Genomic DNA, 25,460 nt, shown 5'->3' with positions numbered 1-25,460 from the left:
TCTTTATGGGGCCCGCTTTACGGTGAGGACAGACAATAACCCCCTCACTTATGTACTTACAACCGCCAAGTTGAACGCAACTGGTCATAGGTGGCTAGCCGCACTTACCACTTACGACTTTGACATCCAATACAAACCCGGCCGGGATAATGTGGATGCTGATTGGTTGTCCAGAAATGCAATCGGTGATGAACTCGGTTGGAGAGTAATACCCCCCTCTGGAGTTAAAGCTCTTTTCCACCCTGTGGACAGTACCAAGTCCTCAGAGCACCCAGAACGGCTTATTGACCAACTGGGGGCCACACCGAGTGCTGTTCCTGATGCATATGCTTGTTTTACTCACCTGCAGTTAAGTCCTCTGGAGAGACTAAGCAAACTGGACCTGGCCAAAGCACAAGACCTAGATCCTGTAATAGGTCCTGCCAAGAAAGCAGTCCAGGATGCGGTCTGGCCCTCCAACAGACATCCTGACTTATTGCTTCTACAAAAGGAAAGTTCAAAACTCCTGATGAAAGATGGCCTGTTGCATCGAAAAGTTTCCAGGCCTGCCGGCCTCCAGAACTTACAACTCGTTCTCCCAATTCAGTTCAGACCACAAGTACTCAGGGCTCTTCATGATGAGTCAGGGCACCTTGGAGTTGATCGCACAGTTGAGCTACTGAGAGACAGATTTTTCTGGCCCAAGATGGTCTCCGATGTGACAGACTACATCAAGAATTGTGGCAGGTGTGTTGCCCGCAAGACCCTACCTCGACGGGCTGCACCATTACACCAAATCACAAGCAATGGCCCTCTCGACCTAGTCTGCATAGATTTTTTATCTATTGAGCCTGATTCGAAGGGAGTGGCCAATGTTCTCGTTGTTACAGACCATTTCACCCGATACGCCCAGGCCTACATCAGCAAAGATCAAAAAGCCTCAACCGTTGCCAAGATTTTGGTTGAAAAGTTCTTTGTTCACTACGGGCTGCCTGCAAGGATTCACTCTGATCAGGGGCGTGATTTTGAGAGCCGGTTAATCAAAGAACTTCTACAAATGTTGGGCATAAAGAAGTCTAGGACAACTCCTTATCACCCCCAGGGTGACCCCCAACCAGAGCGTTTTAACCGCACACTCCTATCTATGCTGGGCACGCTCAATCCCTCTCAAAAGCAAAAGTGGAGTCAACATATCAGTTTGCTGGTTCACGCTTACAATTGTACGCGGAACGACGCTACCAGTTACTCACCATACTACCTTATGTTTGGTCGTGAGGCTCGTCTGCCAGTTGACCTTTGCTTTGGTACATCTCCAGATGGCACAGACCACCAAAGTTACCTTCAGTATGTTGAAAAGCTAAGAGCAGAGTTGCAAAAGGCTTACAAACTGGCACAAGAAGTTGCAGACAAGAACCACCAGCGCAACAAAAGATACTATGACACAAGAGTAAGAAATCAAGTTCTAGGACCAGGAGACAGAGTACTTATTCGAGCTACAGGTGTACCTGGCAAGAATAAACTTGGAGACAAGTGGAGCTCAAGCCCCTATATAGTGGTTGAAAAATTGCCAAGCCTGCCGGTTTACAAGGTAAAGCCAGAAAGGGGCAGAGTCATTGTCAAAACCTTGCATCGTGACCATTTACTACCTATTGGGCACCTGGTTCGGTTTCCTGTTGATCATGAAAAGAAACCAGAGTGCCACCGACCAGAAACAAGGTCCTCAGCAGAGACCAAGACGAACAGACCTGATGACAGTGCAATGCAAAGAACTGACAAGGAGATCATGTCTGAGACGGAGGAAGACGATCTGTGGTACCTATCCACTGCTCAAAGAGAGTCTGTTTCCCAAGCACTAGATCTCCTTGCAGATCACTTCAACCGCAGAGAGTCTGCTGTCACTGCAGACCCAACACTAACTTCAAACAGTGCTTGTCCAACAGAGCCTATGAGTGCTATTACTGTCTCAGAGGCTGAGGAGGAACCAGAGGTTAGGCAGCTGCCTGACGACCCTGTGGCGGACGCAGGTCTAGCTGGGGGAGCGCTCCCTTTGGCTAGTCAGTCTGAAAGCAGTGCAGAGCCCCTCAGTGATCATCAGTCACGTCGAGAGATTAGACCAGTCATTCGGCTCAGTTATGACAAGCCTGGACATTCCATCGACAAGCCATTTGTGATAGTACACCGAGGAGTGAGAATCACCATTGGAAGAAGGAGCCATGCCCCTGTGTTCCAGTGTGTGCCTCCTGCAGTTTAGCTGGGGTTTTCTGACAAGTAATTTAGCCACCTAAGGGTAAATTGATTTGTTCTGCATAGATAGTCCGATGAGGGCATCTGGACTTTTAGAAGGGGGAGGATGTAACCCCTCAGGTTATATATATATCACTCTTTTCTCCCCTTAAACAGTAGTAATCACGTTTTCTTAATTTGGTAAGTGTTTTACACTCACATATTGTTATTTACTACCGCCAGTAAATGCATCAGTTTTACTTGGCTCTACCTTACTGGTCAGTCAAGGGCAAAATCAAGTTTAAGCAATTTGATTGGTTGTGACGGACTGGGGTGAGAACGGTACTGGAGGTGTACGTGCCGCTGCTACGCACAGTCAGTCAGTCGGCCTGCGGCCGTTCATGGACGAGGTTGGACCTGTGCCGTTGTGGACTATTATATTTTTTTTATTGCTAACCTTTTGGAGCTACCAACTTTTCCTGAACGCTTTGCTTGGTTTTTCGAGCCACGGATCCGGACCACGCTCAACGTTTTGCTTGGATTTTGGAGCTGCAGATCCGAACCACGCTCGTGAGCCGGAACGGACGGTGGGACCGAAGTTGGAGCAGTTTTATTGCCGTTCGTTTAAAACTGGTAATCCATGGTGGGGTGAGTAACCCATTCCTCGTGGTTGTTCTGGGAGCCGCCATCATTGGAACTGCTATTCCGAGGACGAATGCTAACAGAGTCTCCTCAGGCCTGCAACGTTTGAAAAGCCAACGGACTGCTTTAATAACTCAAGAAACTGAATAGTGTGGTTGATGCCAACAGTATTTGTATTTCATACATTCAGCTTTATTGTTTTTGTTTATTGAATACCACTTGTTTAAAGGGGTTGTTTTGAACAGTTCTGGTTCTGAGACAGCACAGTTGCACTAAGTGTGCTTAAAATCTTATTACTAATCTATTGGGGTTGTAATATTGAGTGTAGCACTTCCTGCGATTAATATCTAATTAATGGGTGGGATACCTTCTGTGCTATTGTTCCATGGTGCTGAAAGTTATCTGTGCTCTGTTAATGTGCATTGCCCTTGGTTTATTACTGACCAGTACGGTTTATTAAACTGGTACATATTCAACTTTACCATCTTCCTTCCTTATTTTAGTATAAGGTCACAGTCACACTGCATTTAGATCTTACTTATAGCTATCTTAGTCTTGCTCTTGTGCTCAGTTACGCACTCTATTCACTACATATATTGTTGCCAATTAATACATTATTTTCTCATTGTGAGGTAGTTGATAGAGTGTAGGTCAGAGAATCTGGGCGCTGTTCATAGGGGAAAACTAGAACAGTGGTTACACAGAGCTCGAGTTAACGGAATATTTTCTGTATTTGACCGTTTTTTTTTTTAAATGACAAGAAAAATTGTCGAGGCGGCTGATCGGAGCTGTGGCCGCAAGGTTGTCGGTGCCTGTCGCGGCGGCAACCCTCGAACCCGTTGGTGGACACCGTCGGTGAGGGATGCCGTCAGGCTGAAGAAGGAGTCCTATCGGGCCCTTTTGTCCTGTGGGACTCCGGAAGCAGCTGATGGGTACCGGCGGGCGAAGCGGCATGCGGCTCGGGCGATTGCTGAGGCAAAAACTCGGGCGTGGGAGGAGTTTGGAGAGGCCATGGAGAAAGACTTCCGTACGGCTTCGAGGCGATTCTGGTCCACCATCCGGCGTCTCAGGGGGGGAAGCGGTGCAGCACCAACACTGTTTATAGTGGGGATGGTGTGCTGCTGACCTCTACTCGGGACGTTGTGGGCCGGTGGGCAGAGTACTTCGAAGACCTCCTCAATCCCACCAACATGCCTTCCACTGAGGAAGCGGAGCCTGGGGACTCTGGGTTGGGCTCTCCAATCTCTGGGGACGAGGTCGCCGAGGTGGTTAAAAAGCTCCTCGGTGGCAAGGCTCCGGGGGTGGATGAGATCCGCCCGGAGTTCCTTAAGGCTCTGGATGTTGTAGGGTTGTGTTGGTTGACGCGACTCTGCAATATCGCATGGACATCGGGGGCAGTTCCCCTGGATTGGCAGACTGGAGTGGTGGTCCACCTGTTCAAAAAGGGGGACCGGAGGCTGTGCTCCAATTATAGAGGGGTCACACTCTTAAGCCTCCCTGGCAAGGTCTATTCGGGGGTACTGGAGAGGAGGGTCCGTCGGATAGTCGAACCTCGGATTCAGGAAGAGCAGTGTGGTTTTCGTCCTGGTCGTGGAACACTGGACCAGCTCTACACCCTTGGCAGGGTCCTGGAGGGTGCATGGGAGTTCACCCAACCAGTCTACATGTGTTTTGTGGACTTGGAGAAGGCGTTCGACTGTGCTCTGACTGGGAGATGTTCAAGGCAGCAGCCACTTACAACGACCAGATCAACATCGATGAGTACACCATGACTTTGTCAGCCTACATCAACAAGTGCACAGGGGACGTCAGCATCACTAAGAACATTATCACCCGGGCCAACCAAAAACCCTGGATGACTAAGGAGGTACGGGAAATGCTAAAAGCATGGAACTCAGCCTTCAAGTCTGAGGACAGCGAGAGCCAACTTGAACCGTGCTATCAGGTTAGCAAAGCGAACCCACAGTCGAAAAATACAGGAGTTCTTCCACGACACCAGCAACACCAGAAGTATGTGGCAAGGCATAAAGGCGATCACAGATTACAATCCATCCTCCCCCCCAGTGGGCGAAGTTGATGCTGACTTTCTCAATGGACTCAATAACTTCTTTGGGAGGTTCGAGGCACTGAACAGTACTCCGGCAAAGAAAACTGTTCCCCACCAGGAAGAGGAGGCACTCTGCCTGGACACAGCCGATGTGTTGAAGACTCTGAAAAGAGTCAACCCACGGAAGGCCCCAGGCCCTGACAACATACCTGGGCGGGTGTTCAGGGAATGCACAGGTCAGCTGGCTGGTGTCCTAACAGACATTTTTAACACCTTACTGGACAAAGCCACAGTGCCAGCCTGTCTCAAAACTGCCTCCATCATTCTGGTGCCGAAGAAACCTCAAGCCACCTCTTTCAACGATTACCGGCCTGTGGCACTGACTCCCATCATGATGAAGTGCTTTGAAAGGCTGGTAAAAGAACACATCGTCTCCAGACTCCCCCCCACATTCGACCCGTTCCAGTTTGCCTACCGCCGAAACCGCTCTACTGAGGACGCCATCTCCTCCGCCCTACACCTGAGCCTGGCTCACCTAGAGGAGAAGAACTCTCATGTGCGGATGTTGTTCCTGGACTTCAGCTCAGCGTTCAACACAATCATCCCACAGCATCTGGCAGGAAAACTGGGACACCTGGGCTTCAGCACCCCCCTGCGCAACTGGCTGCTAGACTTCCTCACCGACAGACCTCAGTCAGTCCGGATCGGACAACACACCTCCGATGTCGTCACCCTCAGCACAGGCTCCCCTCAGGGCTGCGTCCTGAGCCCTCTGCTGTTCACTCTGATGACACACGACTGCGCCCCCAGGTTCGCCACCAACCACATCGTGAAGTTCGCGGACGACACAACGGTGGTGGGCCTCATCAGAGACGACAACGACCTGGACTACAGAGAGGAGGTGGAGCAGCTGGTGGACTGGTGCAGAGACAACAGCCTGATCCTGAACGTTGACAAGACGAAGGAGATGATCGTCGACTTCAGGAAGAACCGGCCCAGCCACGCTCCACTGCTCATCAACAGCTCGGCTGTGGAGGTGGTCAGCAGCACCAAATTCCTGGGGGTGCACATCACAAACGACTTCACCTGGACTGTGAACACCACGTCTCTGGTCAAGAGGGCACAGAAACGCTTGTATTTCCTGCAGAGGATGAGAAGAGCACACCTGCCCCTGCCAACCTCAAGACGTTCTACAGAAGCACCATAGAGAGCATTCTGACCAGCTGCCTCTCTGTGTGGTGTGGAGGCTGCAGCGCTTCTGACTGGAAGAATGTGAGGAGAGTGGTGCGGACAGCAGAAAGGATCATCGGGGCCCCCCTGCCCTCCATTCAGGACATTTCATCCCAGCGCTGCGTGTCCCGAGGCCGAAACATTGTCAGTGACCCCTCACACCCCCACCATGGACTGTTCTCCCTGCTGCCCTCTGGAAAGAGGTTCCGCAGCATCCGGTGCAGGTCCACCAGGTTCCGAAACAGCTTTTTCCCACTTGCCATCAGACTGCTGAACTCTTAACTGGACTGCACTCAAAAACTGGTCTCCACTTTATACCTTGCACATGTACAGAGCTAAATAACTTCTATTTTACTGTCATTCCTGCACTTTATATTTTATATTTATATTTATATTCCGGAGTAACCTCATAACATTGGAACCTCAAAACATTATTCTGAGCCGTATGCAACGAAATTTCGTTCTGTATACACCCTGTGCATGCAAAATGATAATAAAGTCAGTCTAAGTCTAAGTCTAAATATTTTCTCACACACTCTCAAATTAAAATGGTTTATTTAACAAAGATTTGCCATGACCAAACAAGACGTTAAACGGCACTATGGAACAGTGAACATGTAAATGTAAACTCAGAGCCCAGAATATGACCAAAAACAAATTCTCAAAAATAAATAAATAAAACTGGCTCCAAATAGTAAACTGCAAGACAATACCACCAGAGCTGGCCAACATTACCCTGGTGGTATTTATAAAGGTTTGAGAAACACTGCTATGGTCAAATAAGCTTTGAATGGGAACAACATACTGCAAACTCAAAGCCAGGATACACTCAAGAGAGCATAATTCTCCGATTTTGGTGGGAAGAAGCAAAATGTTTTACAAAGTCATCCACGTTGAGGGTATGTGCCCTCCTTGACTCAACACTGAGAATGCCAAGATGATGCCAAGATTTTCCCCCAGGCTTTGAAAACAGCAGTAATCAAACCACTTATAAAAAAGAACAATCTGGACAAATCACTACTGTAGAACTACAGGCTGATCTCCAACCTCCCATTCATCAGCAAAGTTATTGAAAAAGCTGTGTGTAAACAATTAACTAGCTTCCTAACTATAACCAACCTCTTTGACTCCTTCCAGTCTGGTTTTCGTGCTCACCACAGCACAGAGACCGTCCTCGTAAAAGTGTTCAATGACATCCAGATAAATACAGACTGTGGCAGAACCACAGTGCTGGTTCTGTTGGACCTCAGTGCAGCTTTTGACACTGTTGACCATGACATATTACTGAATCGACTGGAGAGTTGGGTCGGACTCTCCGGTCCAGTGCTTAACTGGTTTGAATCCTACATAAAGAACAGGGGTTTCTTTGTTTCAATTGAAAACTTTTCATCAAAGAGGTCAAAGGTCACATGTGGGGTACCCCAAGGTTCAATCCTAGGACCCCTTTTATTCAATATTTATATGCTCCCACTAGCTCAGGTTATAACAGGAAATAATATTAGCTACCATAACTATGCAGATGACACACAGCTCTACATTACGATGTCACCAGGTGACTCAGAGCCCATCCAATCACTGAACAGATGCTTAGAACAGATAAATGTGTGGATGTGCCAAAACTTTCTCCAGCTGAACAGAAACAAAACTGAAGTTATTATTTTTGGACCTAAAGAGGAACGATTTAGAGTCATAGATCTAGAGTCAATGCACAGCTTCAGTTATTACAACTGAAAACCAGCGATCAGGCCTGAAACCTGGGAGTAGTGATGGACTCTGACCTGAACCTCCAGAGCCACATAAAGACAGTTACAAAGTCGGCCTTCTATCACCTGAAGAATATTTCCAGGATTAAAGGACTAATGTCTCAGCCAGATCTAGAGAAACTCATTCATGTGTTTATCTTCAGTCGTATTGATTATTGCAACAGCGTCTTCACAGGTCTGTCCAACAAATCAATCAAACAGCTTCAGCTGATCCAGATGCTGCTGCTCGCGTTCTCACTAAAACCAGGAAGATAGAGCACATCACAAGTTTTAAAGTCCCTCCACTGGCTCCCTGTAGCTCAAAGAATAGACTTTAAAATACTATTGTTAGTTTATAAATCACTGAACAGCTTAGCACCACAATACATTAAAGATCTGCTGTTATTGTATCAACCTTCCAGACCTCTCAGGTCTTCTGGTTCTGGTTCTGGTCTGCATCCCCAGAACCAGAACCAAACGAGGAGAAGCAGCTTTCAGCATCTATGCACCACAAATTTGGAACAAACTTCCAGAAAACTGTAAAACAGCTGAAACACTGACTTCTTTTAAATCTCGACTAAAAACCCACCTGTTTAGAATTGTATTTGAAATGTAATCAATTACAAATTTATGGATGGAACTTGACTTAATGCTTTGTTTTGATTATTGATTCTATATTGCATTGTGTTTCTGTGTTTGTAATGATGTAAAGCACTTTGAAATGCCTTGCTGCTGAAATGTGCTATACAAATAAAATTTGATTGATTGATTGATTGATTGATTGATGACTTAACCTGTCATCAGCCATAGTTGTTCTAAGGTGGTTTTTGATCAGTTTTAGAGCAGAAACACTTCGCTCACAGGACGCAGTACTGACTGGGATAACAACTGAAATCTTACAAAGTCTAAGCAGCTCATGAAAAACCTCTTTATAAGGTTCCAGGAACACAACAAAGTCAAGTAAAGTAGAGGGTCTCTCTAACCCACCTTTTTCTCTCCTCAGAAGAAGCCGTCTGGTTTGGTGAACCTCATGTTTAAGATCTTCTAGATCTGACTCAAATGTCTGTCCAAAAGCATACAGTGTTTCCTCTTTCAAGAATAATGGGCTTTTTGGGACTAGAGACTGAACCCCTAGCATTATCTCACAATTCTTCTGTGAAAAACGCCTCTCAAGCTCAGCTGTGAGACAGTCAAGTATCTGATAAAAGACACCTCTGTTAAAATCCTCATTACTTTGGTCACTGTGCCTCTGTCCTACAGTAGTCATTACCAGTGAGTCCAAAAACCTGGAACTGGCCTTAGGCTGTCTCTTGCTGAGTGGCAGGGTGCTTATTTTGCAGCTTTCTACTAGTTCTTGAGTGTCCCTCAGTAGTTCACCAAAGCAAGCTTCACTTCTGTAGCTTTTCAATGTGTCTGTCAGGGAGCCGACTAAATCTACGGCTTTTGATAAATCAAGATTGCTAGATTGAAGCATGTCAGACAGGATTTTGATATCCCCGAGCACTTTACAAAAAGTAACTAAAAGTGCTATAAACTGAAAATCAATCTGAGCCAAAAGACCCTTTGCTTCCACTTTTCTATCCCCACTGTTATTTTCAAGGGAAATATCTAGCAGAAGCCTCAAAACCGCTGGAAGCCTGTCTCTCACATTGCGACATGCCAGGTATCTACATGCCCACCTAACATCTATTAGTCTCTGGAGCTCCCTAGGCTTCTCTTGTGGATGCAGCTCTTTTTGGACAGCAAGCCACTTGGTGTGAACAGCAGAACCAGTTACAAATTTATAAATATTCTGAAGAAGAGAAAAATAGTCTTCAGCTTCAGGCACTGACTTTACCACATCAACAAGAACGAGATTCAAACAGTGTGCGTTACAGTGTACGTAAAATGCAAACTTGGCATAGTTTTTAATGCGTGCAGCAACACCTGAATGCTTCCCACTCATCACAGAGGCACCGTCATAACCCTGTCCTACAAGGTTTTTTCTGTAGTCCAGACCATGCTTCTCCAGACACCCCACTATCATTTTGGTCAGACCCTCAGTATCCAAGCTTTCTGCCGACTGAAAGTGAAGGAAGCTTTCATGTATGGCACCACTGTAATAGTAACGAACTACTAAAGATATTTGTTCTTTCTTTTGTAAATCTCTAGTCTCATCTGCCAACACACTGAACACCTCGCTTTGTTTAACTTCAGCTATGATTTCTTTTGGAACCATTTCAGCCAATCCCTGCAGAATCTCATTTTGGATTTGGTGGCTAGTATACTTTGCATTGCCATGTGCATCTAACCTTCTCTGCACAAAGGGGTCATGCTTTGCAATTTCATTCAAAATGGCTAAAAAATTGCCTTTATTGTCAGAGTCATCAGACTCTGTCGTTTAATTTAATTTATTCTAAGTTATTGGGGTCACAGTCAATGGTTTTTGCCACTACAGAGAAAAGGTTAGATGCATTTATCTGCTTTATGTGTGATGAAATCTGGATTCACAATTCAAGGTGAATATTAACTAAACCGCATTAAAATGTAGCTGAATAGCCTATGTTAATATGATTACAATTTGATGGGTAAAAATAGAACATGGGCATTTTTTTTGTGTTGTCGGTCGAGATGACGGATAACAGAAAGGTCAAATTGCACCAAAATTGGCATGACATCACCAGAGGTCGCACCAGACTTTTTATGTGAAAGTTATGGAGTTTGGTTTTCTTTGGTGTGTTCAAGTTTGCCGCTCAACCACGCCCCCTAAACATGCTCAAAAATCAGGGATGGTCAGGGTCCCTGCATACTGACCAAAGATGAAGCCGGTAGCTCAAAATCTCTTGGAGGAGTTTGTTACAGTTCAAGGTGTGTAAACATCAGATATTGTCAAAATTTGCCCATTGACCCGGAATGGCCAACTCCATGCATATTTTGAGGAATCCCTCCGAGAGACTTTTTTTTTTTACTTGGGGTACTCTACACAGCAAATCCAGCAGGTCTAAATTAACTCTGTCAGATTTGATTTCAACACTTTTAAAGTGTCTATATGGGTCCACACCAGAATGTGTTAATTTAACTCTTTTTGGAGAGTTGGTACCTTAACTCACCTTAGGGGGCGCTGAAGAGCAGTTTGGCCATGGACACTTTTGATTCCATTACAGTCCCTTAATTTCACGCAGTTGACAATTTTGGGTAAAGTCTGGTGAGTTTTTGAACATGTTTAGGTCCCCAAATTTGTGATTTTGGGCAGAAAAGAAAAAAAATCCTGCAATTACAATAGGCCTTTGCAGCGCTTTGCTGCTTGGGCCTAACTGAGTTTTTATATTTGAAATCTAATTTAGCCGAAGTTAGAATGATTTTACATTTTGTTTTTCAAAATAAATAATTAGATCCTGTTACATAACTCTTTTTATGTACAAAATAAAATAAAGTCATATTTTAGCTGGGATGCGAGTCTTGCTGAGACTCACATCCCAGCTGAGGACTCCCAAACTCACTAATTGAATGGAACTGATTTTGGAGAAGTTGCTAATTTCGGTTCAGTGGAATGACCAAACTAATTTAGATAATTGGTAACTGAGATGTATCGGAGAGACTTTAGGGAAGATTGAAATTTATAATCTACCCGACCTCAGACATTCTGTATCTGAATTGGCTTTCCCTGGCCTTGGAAGGCATATTTCCAATCTCATTGAAGATATGTAAACATAACGCTCCTTCCCACTTCAACCCCCATGTTATCCATGCAGCGGTGGAGCTGAGCGCTCCCAAGGACATTCCTCGATAACAACATCTTATCGGACTTCTGCCGGCCCATCATAGGGCCATGTTTTCACTCAGGTTGCTGACCCTTCACTCAGGTCTTTGTTTTGTCCTTGGTTTTGTCTGAATGTTGCCATGTGCCCTAATGTGTCCTTTCCTCTTTCTATTTATACTTCTCTACCAACCCTGAATAGGAGCATCTAGTTTATTTATTTTGGATCAACAATATTAGCTTTTTCTTCTTTTGCTCTTTCCTTTGGTTTGTTATTTTGTTTGTATTTCTTTTTAATTCATGTAAAGTACTTTGTATTGCCTTGTTGCTGAAAATGTGCTATATAAATAAAATTACCTTTACCTTTAGTGTTATGATAAAGGAAAAAGGAAGATAATGTTAAAATTACTCATCAATAATGAGCATTACTACTACTAGAGAAAACAAAAACAAACAGAAAAACAACTAATAATACAATAATAACAATGTTAAGTATAATAAATAGATGCTGTCTGCCCCTGAGCAGACCTCCAAAGATCAGATGGCACATCACAGTGAACCCAGACCACAACCAACCAAACCATCAGTCCAGAGGTCCCCACCCAGGACATGTCAGCCAAAGAATGATAGGTCCACCTTGTGTGCTGTGTTTTAAACCTTTTGACATTCTGTGCATCCCCAGTCTTGTGTAATGCAGTTAAAAGAAAGACAGGGCAAAATGGGATGTGATCCCGGCTTAGACCTTTCTTACCCTATTCTTTGTGTATTCTGCCTCTTTTTTTAAAATTGTATTTATTCATTAATTTATTTTTGTGTTTATCTCAAGTTTTATTTCATGATGTAATTGGAAAAAGAAATTAAATAAAGTAAAGAAAGAAAAAAGAAACTGTATGACTTTCCAGGGTGAAAAATGTGAAAATTCTGTTGTAGATGAGTTGATGGCATGCAGCTTTTACAGATTTATATTTACACCACACAGGACAGAACTTATTCAGCGCATAAAACATGTTTCAAGTTCAGGCACTCATTCACATGTACCAAACAACTGAGTTCCTTCTTTTTTATTTCTGATCACATGAAATCTCAAACTAAATCTTAAAAGCTCCCTATTGGGTATTTCAATGCCATAATTTGAGACATTACAGTTAAAAACTTGAATGTATTTCCCTGAATTTAGTTCCATCCATCATTCTATGAACTCTGACCAGTTTCTGCCTTGATAAAAATGATTCTGTGGTGAAGTAAATTTAACATAGCTGAATCTGTGAAATCAACAATAAGAATTCAAGTTAGACATTAAAATCTAGCATTGAAATCAAAAATATTTGTTCAACATACAAGAGATTGTAATTTTTTCAAAAAATTATTTGTTTAAATACTAAGAGAATATCTTTTTAAGTTCACCCACACAACAAAAAACAATCTTGTTTTCTTTACTGTGTTTCATTCGATATTTCAAAACACCAAATACTACCCATAAGCCATCAGAATTCCCAAGCACCAACAGACCTTATGATCTGAGCTAAGAAAAGTCATTAAGTTGCTTATTTGGTTTTGGTACAGTAACACAAAATTTAAGTTATTTTAGATTAGCAATACTGAAACCACAAAACATGTTTCTACATGTTGCATTAATTGATTTAAAAAAATACATTTGTTGATATATGACCATAGGGATTGGCCATCAAGGTTTCCCACAATGCATTGTACCATCAGCAGCAGCAGCTAATTAAACCACTTTTTTGTCACAAAGATTAGTGTTAAGACGTTGAAGGTGAAAAGGTAGTTCATCAAGAATGAGGCTACTTTTAGAGCAGTGGAGCGCTTAATAGCTAGTTTCTAGCATTTACATTTGTATGAAATTGCACAATGAGGGACTTTTTATGACACACCTGTTCTGCCTGATGGTGCAGCTTTGTATATGATTGTGTTTGATTTACTGAAAAAAATGAAACTACCACTGCTACCAGAAAAACTCTGTTTTCTGTCAAAGGTTGAGCAGCGAAACAACTGAGAAGCAGGACATAGGAACTGTTTCAATTTTATTTAAATAGTTTCTAGTTCAGAAAAACCAGGCTTTGGTTCAAGCCAAAGAAGAAAGTGCTGATTTTCATTTAGAACAAGCACATGCTAGCAGCAGGCAGGATTGAGACATGTTTTCAAACTCATTCCCCGTCATCATGGAAACCACATGAAGAAGTTCATATAATGCAGCTTTTAAGTTGAGGGATATCGATCTGGCAGTACAGATCGATAGCTGCTGCACGTAAGCTCGGCGTGAACTAATCCATGGTTCGGCGTTGGATTTGTTAATAATAGCAGATTTATTAACGAGATTTATTAAGGATGCAGCCCTCTGCTGCTTCCTAATGGAAAACCGAGAGTGGCGGATATACCACCGGCTTATATATCTAAGTTTCCAGTTTTGTATTTTATTTTGTGGGAGCGGCTTATAGTGAGGTGTGCTCTATAGTCCGGAAAATACGGTACAAGACAAAATTAAGTTCACTTTACTTGGATTTATTGTTTTCATGTAACAAAATAAGAAAGTACTTTAAACAAAGAACGGCCTTGCTTGATAAACATAAATAAATTTTGCAAATAGTTGCCTTAGTTTTTTTTAAGTATGTAGGGTACGATATTTTTTATCAGTGTGTGTCCCTGCAGCATCCTCCAGTATGATGCTGCCACCACCATAATTCACAATGGGAAAGGGATGTGTTTGCCTCCACACGCTGTGTGTAATTCAGTGGTCTCATCTGGCCAGAGCAGAATTACACTAGACATACATCCAAAGCTATCTGATGGAATAGTTTAGATCAAAGCGCATTCATGTGTTATAACTGCCTACTAAAATCCAAATTTCTTTCTTCCCACTTAACAATTATGCAGTACTGTGTGTTTTTCTATTATCCACGTTTGTTGTTGTGGGTGTGAATAATTTTGTAAGGCTCTGTTTGTAGGAAGAAGCCACAAATCCTAGCAAATCCTCCTCAAAGTAGGCTGAGCCAGTCCTGCCAGCCAATTAACCAGATTCCAGAGAGTGTTTCTATCGTTACCAGCTGTCACCCTCTCAGGAGGGAGGAGTCAGACGACTTATTCTGGCCCAACTTCATGTCATCATGTGTAACACACACACACGCACACACGCACACACGCACACACACACACACAAACACACACACACACACACACACACGCACACGCACACACACACACACACACACACATCCCTCCCTTCCCCCCAGACCCTCCACACACACACACACACACACACACACACACACACTGCACATGGAGGACTTTGAACTTAACTAGGTTATGTTTAATCAAGTCTGTGTGAGGCTGGGCAGAGATGAACATTAAACCCTACACATATCTTCATATCTTCTGACTGCCACACTGGAACCACTTTCTCCTTAGATTTCCACCTTATGGAATCCAATCCTAGGGTTAATAAACTTATGGAGGTTATTAATTTTACCAGTTGGCTTCATGTATGCTCTATGAATAATTCACAGTTTTATTATAGATTATAAGAGGTTGACTTGGAATTTGCTTCATGTTTAAGGGGTTAGTTTGTGCAAAAGTTCATCCTTAATAAAAAGAAAAAGTAACAAAAAAAGAATTACATGAAAAATGATTACATACTTCTTTTAGTGAGATACATCTATTTATGTTTTATTTGAAACAAGTTCTTTCTGCATAAGTTTTACAAGGATGCTTTCTTTTGTTTCATCAGTTTAGACAACTTGTTTTAAGAAAATAGCTTATTTTTCATAAGTGCTATAGTTAGTGTTGCACTCACTGAATTTTCTTCAAACTTCTGTATTTATTACATTGTGTTAGGATCAGATGTATAGTCAAGAGATGAAATACTAGTTTTTGGTCAACAAAGACAAAATATATATATTTAAAAGATTTTAGTCAATACATTTTACAAAAAGCATAGTTTTTAACATTTGAATTGTTTTATTATTATTATTTGTACACAAAATAAGTGAAAAACAGCTAAAGTCCAAAAGATGGAATTTCAAAGACCTTCAGAGAACCTGAAAAGCTACAAATGATGACACTTAAGATAATACTATAATAATAATAATAATAATAATAATACCACCATCGCTTCAAGATGTTTAATTGTAAGTAATAAAAATGAATGTAGTTTTAAACTTTTGCACAGAATTATAGGGAAAGTTGCATAAACATTAGAAATCATCTGGTTCTCATACTTCATGTGAGCTCAGTCATTTGGAGAGCCATTTCACAGACCTGTCTTCTTTGTGGTTAATGCACAGAAAGCACACGGTGTCACAAAAACAACCCAGTTCAGTGGAATTTAATTCACCCAATTTAACCAAGAGTGCTGGAAGATTATGTAATTGTTTTGAAACAGCAGCACAAGATTTTTCTTGCTAAATTGACTTCAGTGTTTCATGGTAAGACATATTTAACTCAGAGTAGCTACCACACTTCTTTCAGGTACACTTGTTAAAAAAGCATATAGGAAAAATAGGTACACATTTTCTAATTGAAAGACCTAATTTCACTGAGGTAAACAGATGATGAGAAACGGTAGCTAACAGAGATGTGCTGTAATGTTTGTTTTTGTGGACATTTTTCTAGATATTTGAAAAGAATAATTAATAGTGTAAGGAAAAAATACAATTTATTTTCTTGACAAAGAGCTGGAAACAAACAAAATCAGAAAATTTTGACATGCATTTTTGTTTCGATCCCTTTACTCTGACACTCCTAAGTCTAAGAGTAAAGGGTGGCTAGGTGGCCAAGTGTGGATTTAGGAAACACCTATTCAGTAGTCAGAGGTCACCTGTGTGTGGTTCTCTGAATCTTTCACTCTGGTTTGTATTAACTTTGGCCAAACATGATCATAGAGATAATAAATGCATGTTTTACGGTTTTTTCATGTAATGTTTGTATTAAAGCTCCACCACAGAATGACACTAAAACTACATTAGCACTTTTTAAATCTATCTGTCCTGTCATTGGGATGGAAACAAGTTTTTCTTTCGTGCATAATTTTCCACAAATACCAACATCCTTTAGAAACAATATACCCAATTTCTTTATATTGTTTTGCTAGTATTGTTTTTCTTTACTTTAGAATGTAAAAATCAAATCTTCTAAAAATTTAACAAATTTTCCACAGTAAATACTAAACAAAATTTCTAAGTTGTCTTTTGTTATTTTAACATTTGCAGCTCTAAATAAGGTTTGGAAGTTTGACATGTGCTGAACCTACAGAGGCTCTGAAAAAGACCAGCAGATCTGAGGGAGCAGAAGATTAGTGTTATGATGTTATTTCCATCATAACACTACTGCAGTTATAAATGGGTAGAAATCTGCATAACATTTCCCGTTTAAGGGTTTAAAGTGGTGTCAGTGGAAATGTCTATCTTCTAACCTGTGTTTCACATTCTGTTCTTGCTGCTCCATCCAGACGACCTTTCTGTCCCTTTGGATGATCCTTTTAACTTAATGAACATTGCACATGAAAACCATCCCACATGCTGGCCTTGGCATGTGTATCCAAGCCAAGGGAAGGGGATTATGTCAGAAATATCAGGTTGATGTGATCTGATTTGATTTATAATGTCTGCCTGACCTTTATTACCTGTGTTAGCACTCAACGAGAGGGAGTTCAGAGGCAGAGGAGAGCCAGCAGCAGTGGGAAAACAAAGGCCATGCTACATCTGCAGTTGTTTACAGTTAAAAGATTAAATTTGAAGCTTTTATAATCTTCTCTTCTGGAGTCTTAAACCCTTTTTGTTCACTTCATCTTCCCTGCCTCCTTCTTTCTTCACTGCTCTCGTATCTCTGACAGTCATCTTCTCCTCTTTGCCTTTTCATTCTCGCTGCTTATGTTAATTATAAAGTGTGGTTGTATTTTATCTATCACAGCCAGATTCAGGTTTCTGATAGAGATTAGAATTCAATCCAAGGGCGATAATATACAGAGATGCAAGAAGAGGACAAGGGTGGCACAGAACGGATGCTTTCTGGAAGGAAGGAGAGTGTAGATGGTGAAAGGAAATATATGCGGAAGTCATACGGAATAAAGATGGGAAATTATGCAGTGCTATATAAAGGAAGAGGGAGAGACGGGGAGCAAGAGGAGAAAAGCACAGAAAAAAAATTTGGCCAAAGACAGGAAAATGAGAAATGAAGGAGACAAAGATTGGGTGAAAGAAGAACTAAAGGAAAAGAAGCAGAGGGAGAGGATGTTTTCATTTCTCATTTGAAAACTCCCTTCTCATCTGTCACTCACACTTTGGCCTCATCTCGATCCTGGGTTTAACAATGCGAGCATGTCCACGCTGTGACATGTCGACGTCAGAGAAGGGAAACCGCCTATCGCCTGTTTGTGTTGTGTTTGGTTGGAGCGTGCGTTAATTGTGTTGTGTTCCAGACAGGATGCGAGCGGATCGTGAAACTCTGGAGTCAGTTCCCACGGTGAGACAGGGGTTCCCATGGCAACCAAAGCAAAGGGAGGACACTAGATTTACCCTCACTCTTCCCCTCTTTTCCATCTTTCCTTCTGTTTCTGTCACTCTGTCTCAAGGGTGATAAAGGATTGTAGTCTCATTAATTTTTTCTGCCCTCTTGGGAGCAAAGTGTCCTGGAAGGAGACTTTGTGTGTGTGTGAGATCACAAGTGTGGTCGAATGTGTGTATGCGTGTGTGTGTGCTGTGGGCTTTATGTACTGTATGTGTCCTTGCTTCTTGAACACATTCCTGCCATCCATTGAGTTAGTGCTCATATTTGTGTGTGTTCAGTCCAAACCCAACACATTATTTCTTTAACTTTCTTTTTTAGACTCATTTCAAACTTCACTGCCGTTCTCTTCTGATGCTCCTTCTGTCCTCCAGTTTGGCAGCAAACACTCAGCACTTCTGGGAAACTGACTTCCAAGTATGCCACCTTTTTCATTTTCTTTTGATAGTGGTGAATATTAAACATTTAACACTGTTCTGTGTGAATTTATGCTTCCTGAGTGAAGCTAACCATGAGAAATTTATATCAATTCATGATGACCATGAATCTCATCAGTTCTTGAATTTTATAGATTTTTCCTCCCTGTTTTGACAAAAGAGGAAACGTACATCTGCAGATGTTCTTTAAAGGAAGAATGAGATGCACATTTTGAATTTATTGTGGATATACTTTAAGCCATATGGTTCCAAGGCTCAGATGTAACATACGCAGCGAGTGACTGAGGGTCATTGCTCGTAACGGAAACCCTGTAAATTCTAGACACTAACAGGTACCATAGAATTGCACAAAAATCCGTGAGGGAGGACAGAGTCCGTGCTCGAAATTCCATGAAAGAGGTGTATGGAGCCTCGTGCCGGAAGCCCATTGAAAGGCTGTTTACATCGTTTTAAACTGTGATTGTGAGCATGAGTGGGAATAAAAATACCAATAGGTATTTCGTTCCATATAACACAGTAGAAGTGTAACAGGTAAACATTTTATGGATGCAAAAGCAAGAACCCACTCCTTGATGACATAGTGTTTCTGTGTTTGATATGATGTAAAGCACTTTGAAATGCCTTGCTGCTGAAATGTGCTATACAAATAAAGTTTGATTGATTGATTGATTGATTGATTGATTGATTGATTGATTGATTGATTGATTGATTGATTGATTGATTGATTGATTGATTGATTGATTGATTGATTGATTGATTGATTGATTGATACTCCCTCCACAAATATTTGTATACAATCAGAGGCACCGCCAGGACTCTTGGGCCCCATGACAAAAAATTAAATTGGGTCCCTCCTGCGCACCTACTGTTACAGTTTCTTGAGTCTATCTGACCCATCATAAGCGTCACAATTTTAAAGGCTTGCAACTGCCTTCTTTTCTTTGGTCCACTACTGATACTAGCACAATATTTACTGCTAGTGAATTTTACATGCAACAGTTCTGCATACAGTAAGCAAATAGGTTGCTTAATCTTTTATTATTATTAGCTATAATATGTCTCTCCATCAGCAACAGTCATAGGCAAGGTGCAAAATATACATAAAGCAATCCAGATTTCTCAAAAATGCTGTAAAGGTGCATTTTGTTCAAGCTGCAGTATATAACTTTAATAAAAAATGTTTCTCCATATCTGTTAAAACTGTCACCATGTTTTGTAGGATTATCTGGACTGACAGGAGGGTATTTTTATTGTTTATAAAGATTGTTTGAATTTCTGTCAGTAATAAATATATTTTTTGTTGTGTAATTCTAAAAAGAGCAGAGAGACAGGAAAAATCGCTATAGATTCCCTGGAATTATGCTAACTATCTTGTCATTGAACACAGTGTTCAATGACAAGATAGTTAGACATCCACAAGATAGACATCCAAGATAGTGGATGTCCAGATAGAAACTGCCTTTTCTGTTTTACGCATCTTTTCTCTACTTGTGTCGATAATAGACTTGCCTTTGGATGAACTTGTGACTGATAAAAGTCATACTGTTCTCTTTGTTAGTATAGTGGTCAGTATCCCCGCCTGTCACGCGGGAGACCGGGGTTCGATTCCCCGACGGGGAGTGAAGGTTATTTCAGGTCCCTCTTGAAAATGAGATCTACATCTCAACGGGGTTTACCTGATTAAATAAAGGGAAAAAAAAATTGTAACACAGGGGAAGAACCTGGATTGTGACAGAGGACGTGGCCCTAAAGCCAACTATTAGACTTCTCAAATATTACCAAGTAGCCTAGGGTCTTCCAATTAAAAGTACCCAGGTAAGTCTGGCTTAAAAAGATGAAACAGAAATAGTATACAAAATATATTTTATTTATACATTCTTTTACAATATTAAAAATATACTTTATTATTCTAATTTAAAACCCAATAAAGCACAGGAACCCAGGACAACACCAGAAGCAATCTGAGACATAAACAAAAACAACTGCAAACCAAATTAGTAGCAACGCAAATTAATGACACAAAATAACGTTAAACAAAAGACAAGTAAATCTCACATTGCATCAACCCAGTCCTATAAAGCTGTGCCCACTGAGCTAATTCATAAAAAAACAAAAGAACTGTTGTTCTGGTTCTGTAGTGCTTGTGCTACAACTCCAGCTCTAGAGGACGACCTATTAGCAAATTAACTGAGAGCATCAAAAAAATGCACCGTGGTTAGCGCATAATATGCAACAGCAGCAATCTGTAATACCCAAAAATGACAATAAAGTGTCTGCCGACAATAATAAAGCCATGTAAGGTAAAATGGAAAACTGATACCTTAATCAGCCACACAAACGGGTACATTCAGACACTGCAGTGAAAAGCCCCGAAAATTCTTCCTAAAAGGCAATTAGAAATCACGTCAGAAAAACCAGTAGCAACAATTTAAAAAGCAACCTGACATTACACAGAACTAGCCACAGGTGACATCAAAAATCCATTTAATCCATTAATAAAATTATTTTATTTTTAGATAGAACCAAGTTATTGTGGGCAATGGAGCATTACTGAAAGACTGCAGGGAGCTGATAGCTGTAGATAACTGCCCTGACAGCTGGAGAGCATGGAGCTAAGAGTAACATGGAAAACAGATCAGTTTGGATCTGAACTGAGATCAGCTTCATGCAGGTCAACAGGGATAGAAGAGCTGCTAGCTTACAATTACTTTTCTAACACAGCAATAACATGTCAGGAAGACATTTTTTCCCGTTTGTAGTCTTGTAAACTCCTCTGGCAGTTCAGGACATTAAATTGAAGTTAATGGACCTCTGAAGCCTGACTGGAGTCCTCTTTCTACAAGTCAGAGGCATTAGGATAAAATGTGTGCAGTTCCTCATTCTCAGCCCCCAAAATTCTTCCTAAAAGGCAATTAGAAATTTCGTCAGAAAAACCAGTAGCAACAATATAAAAAGCGACCTGACATTACACAGAACCAGCCACAGGTGACGTCAAAAATCCATTTACCCTACCAGAAGCACACATATCCTGGATCCAAATCCTGGTGCAGCAGCCCGACGAGCATGGCGCCAGCGCTCATCCGACAGAGATCCAACTGCACACCACAATCGACCTGACTCTCATAGCTTTCCGGGCACACTGCCCATAGCGGCCCATATACACTAAGGAGCCCGACAATGCTGTGAAACGGAAGTGAAGGTGGGGAAACGGGGCATTGGTGTATTCAAGGGCCCGAAACAGGTGGGAATTTACAGCCATTTCATGTATGCACTGTTCTCAACTAATACACCACCCGGTTACACAATGTATGTATTTCACACCCGAATGTATTTGCTTTTTGTGAAGGGGAGAAGGTGAGGTGAGAAGACACCAACGGTTGTACTTCATTTTATTTTTGGTTTTGATTGGAAGACATTGAGAAGAAGACTCAAGACTCAAATCATTTTTTCGCCTTTTTCTGCTGACTTCCACATTGGTGACCCCAAACATCTGAGAAGATTTGAACATGTTTTTTAACGAGAACTCACCAGATGCTGGTGCTTCTCCGCCAGCTGTGGTTTCGAACCCAGTTTCTTTCCTGGCAGCCGTTACTCTAACCGTTATCAAGCTTCCAGAGTTCTGGCAGCACAATCCAGAACAATGGTTCCAGGATGTGGAAGCCCAGTTCCATCTCTGTGGGGTATCCACAGATGAGAACAAGTACTTCTATGTAGTTGCTGCGATGGATTCCGTTTCCACCCGCCGTCTGATGGGTCTGCTGAGGAACCCACCAACTACTAACAAGTACAGCTGCTCAAGGAGAATCTGCTTCGGCTCTACCAACTGTCAGACGCGGAGCGGCTCTGAATCTCTCTGAATGGCTTCGGGGATTGCAAGCCCTCCGAGCTGGGTAGGGTTGGGTTAGCAATAGGGTTAGGATAAGGTTAGGGGCCAACCCTAACCCTACCCCATGCTGGCATTACTTTGCTCGGGAGATGCTTCCTTCCTTTTTACACATCTGTTTCTGCGCCAGCTTCCTCCATCTGTTCGCACCGCGCTGGCCAGCTCTCCGCTGATCCGGACAAAAGATTATCGCTCCCTGGCTGAAGAAGAGGACCAGATTTTGTTGGCTTCCAGGCACTACAGTATGAATGCATTTCTATCAGGTGTGACTCAAGGAGAGCCAGAGCCTGTCGATGCCGTGGCTGCGGTAACAGAGCGACGGAAGGACTTTTGGATTGAGGTTGGTGACTGTTTTTTTCAGCAGACATCAGTTTCAGTGGGACTTTGTAATAGCTTCTGTCTTTAACTATTTTGGGTACAGATTTTGTGTGTGCTTTTAGGTTATTAGCACATGTTGCTAATAGCTGCTTAATAGATGCTGTGTCTTTTGATACATACCCCTGTAAACTTGGCGGCCATCAACTCCTCACCAGCATGCTTGCCACAGGTGATGAGTATCAGCGTCTATTAGCAGAGTTCCCATCTTTAATGGTTTTTAATTTTCTGCTACCATGGCAAAGCATGGGGTGGAACATTGTATACCTATGGTTGGTCCACTGTTTTTTGCGCGAGCATGCTGCCTAGACACCGCTAAGTTAGCGATAGCACAAGAGGAGTTTGCAAACATGGAGCGTCTTGGCATTGTTCGGAGCTCCAAAAGTCCATGGGGATCTCCGTTGCGCATGGTTCCCAAAGCAGACGGGGGTTGGCAACCCTGTGGGGATTTTTCGGCGCCTTAACCCTTTCATGCATGAATTATGATCCTTTGTGTTAGAATTTTTTTTCCATTTTAAAAAAAAATTTTTCTTAAGGCATAAAAAAAGGTAGGAAAATGTTTTTGTAAAATATATATATATATATATATATATATATATATATATATATATATATATATTTTTTTTTTTATTTTTTATTTTTTACGTGATCAACTGTAATTTTGTCCAAATACAAAGTTGTTATTTGAAAAATACATTAGTAGTATTGTTCCTTAGGGGTTATCTGATGTCACAATATTTTCTTTTACTTGCAAGAGTCATCTACAGTAGAAGGAGGGACCGGGCCGGTTCTCATGCATTTTTGTCTGTCGGCCATATTGTATTTAACAGAAATAATTTCTTGCATTTGCAGCTGATGGCCAGTAGTTGATGGTATATTTTATGATGCATTAGTGTCCACTTCAGTGGTCTGTGTGCATTTATAACATAAAAATCCACAGGAAGCACAAGAAAATGGCTTTTAGATAGCTGTCCACTGTAGTGACCGCTATGCATGAAAGGGTTAACAACACAACCAGTAATGACAGGTACCCAAATCCTCACATTCAGGACTTTTCTGCCCTCCTGGCTGGAGCAACCATTTTCTCTAAGGTTAGGGTAGGGTAGGGTTAGGGTTAGGGTAACATGTTTCGAACATGTTACGAAAATGTTAGTAACATTTTCAGAATAAGTTGCAATCAAATTGTCATTACACCCAGTTCATATTATAACAGTCCAAGTAAAATAATGTACAGTTGACATTCATGCACCTAGTGAGTATATATGAAGTATGTTGTCATACTGAAATGCTACCATGGCGACGACCCTTAACTCTGTACCACGTGGTTCGAGCGAGTGAGCATTCTTGCCATTCTGCTGAACTGTGTGACTCTGGGGATGTTCCAGCCTTGTGGACACACTCCATACTTGCTACAGGTAAAACACAGAGTCCCACTCACACGCACACATGTACTTAAATGAAAAATAAATTACATACAGCTTTGTAACTTTATTAACAAACCTCGATTGTCCTTCCGCTAATCAGTTCACACTAATCCTCTGTGCGTGTATGTGTGTGTCTTGGTGAGTAGGCTCTAGACGATGGGATCTTTGCATTCTTTGCTGGAGAAATGGTGGTGAAAATGGTCGCTCTCGGGGTAATAGGTCAGAAAGGTTATCTAGGCGACACATGGAACAGATTGGACTTCTTCATAGTTATTGTGGGGTGAGTATCCTGCACACACACATACACACCCCCACACATCTTACCACACACCAACATACGCTTGACATTTAACTGGCATTAAACAAGTGTCTAAACTTTACACAAACACACACATACACACTTTTGGCTCTTTGTTAATGTCAGACGTGTGTGTGTGAGGGAGGGTGTGTGTGTGTGTGTGTGTGTGTACCATGTATTTAATACCTTGTGGGAACAATATTCTTGACACATTACGTTGTGAGGACCAATGTACCTTGTGGAGACCGTAGCCTGGTCCCCACAAGGGAAATGACAAGGGAAATGATGTTTTTGGGTTAGGGGTTAGGTTTAGGAATAAGGTGTGAATTGAGTTTTGGTTAGGGTTAAGTATGTAGAAATGAATGAAAGTCAATGGAAAGTCCCCACAAAGATAGCGTGACAAACATGTGTGAACATATTTGGAGATGTTTGCGAGTGTGTGATAGCTTCATTGAATGACAATTGCAGAACTTGGTCCTCATAGGGAAGCAGACCCTGATGAGTTGTTCTTTCAAGGCTGTGTATCCCAAAGAAAGAATTCCCTGTGGGCTTCCAGGGTTTGCCAAGGTCAGGCTGATCCAGATGCCAGTAATGATTTGGTTCCCCCGTTGCAGAATGCTGGAGTACTCTCTGGACGGACACAACGTCAGCCTATCAGCCATCAGAACTGTTCGGGTTCTCCGCCCACTGCGAGCCATCAACAGAGTTCCCAGTAAGCTTAACTCCTCCTTGTTTTTCTGGCATTCAGCTCATTCATAATGTGCAGTATATTTATTGCTTTTCTCTAAGTGAAACTGTTCCCCTGTGGCTGACAATAACCAGTGACCTTAGTTCGTCTTTTCTAAAGGTTGTATCATGATTTCTAAGCTTATTCTTTTCTTTCAGAGTGTAATATAGTTTTTTGTGCAACAATGCCCAAACCAAACAA

At 41.9% G+C, this 25,460-nt stretch overlaps 1 protein-coding gene across 2 annotated transcripts in view; it reads left to right on the top strand.

Moving 5' to 3' along the window:
- LOC102224032 (voltage-dependent T-type calcium channel subunit alpha-1H-like) overlaps positions 1-25,460 on the top strand; it is a 187,920-nt gene that overhangs the window by 16,481 nt on the left and 145,979 nt on the right. For both annotated transcript variants that reach the window (XM_023333476.1, XM_023333475.1), the window contains exons 3-5: positions 24,132-24,225; positions 24,381-24,514; positions 25,147-25,244. In XM_023333476.1, coding sequence (XP_023189244.1) covers positions 24,132-24,225; positions 24,381-24,514; positions 25,147-25,244 — 326 coding nt within the window. The remainder of the gene's footprint in view (positions 1-24,131; positions 24,226-24,380; positions 24,515-25,146; positions 25,245-25,460) is intronic.

This window comes from Xiphophorus maculatus, chromosome 5, assembly GCF_002775205.1.
Source record: "Xiphophorus maculatus strain JP 163 A chromosome 5, X_maculatus-5.0-male, whole genome shotgun sequence".
Classification (NCBI taxonomy): Eukaryota; Metazoa; Chordata; class Actinopteri; order Cyprinodontiformes; family Poeciliidae; genus Xiphophorus; species Xiphophorus maculatus.
Note: the sequence above shows the minus strand (reverse complement) of the source record. Positions and strands in the feature narration are given on the sequence as shown.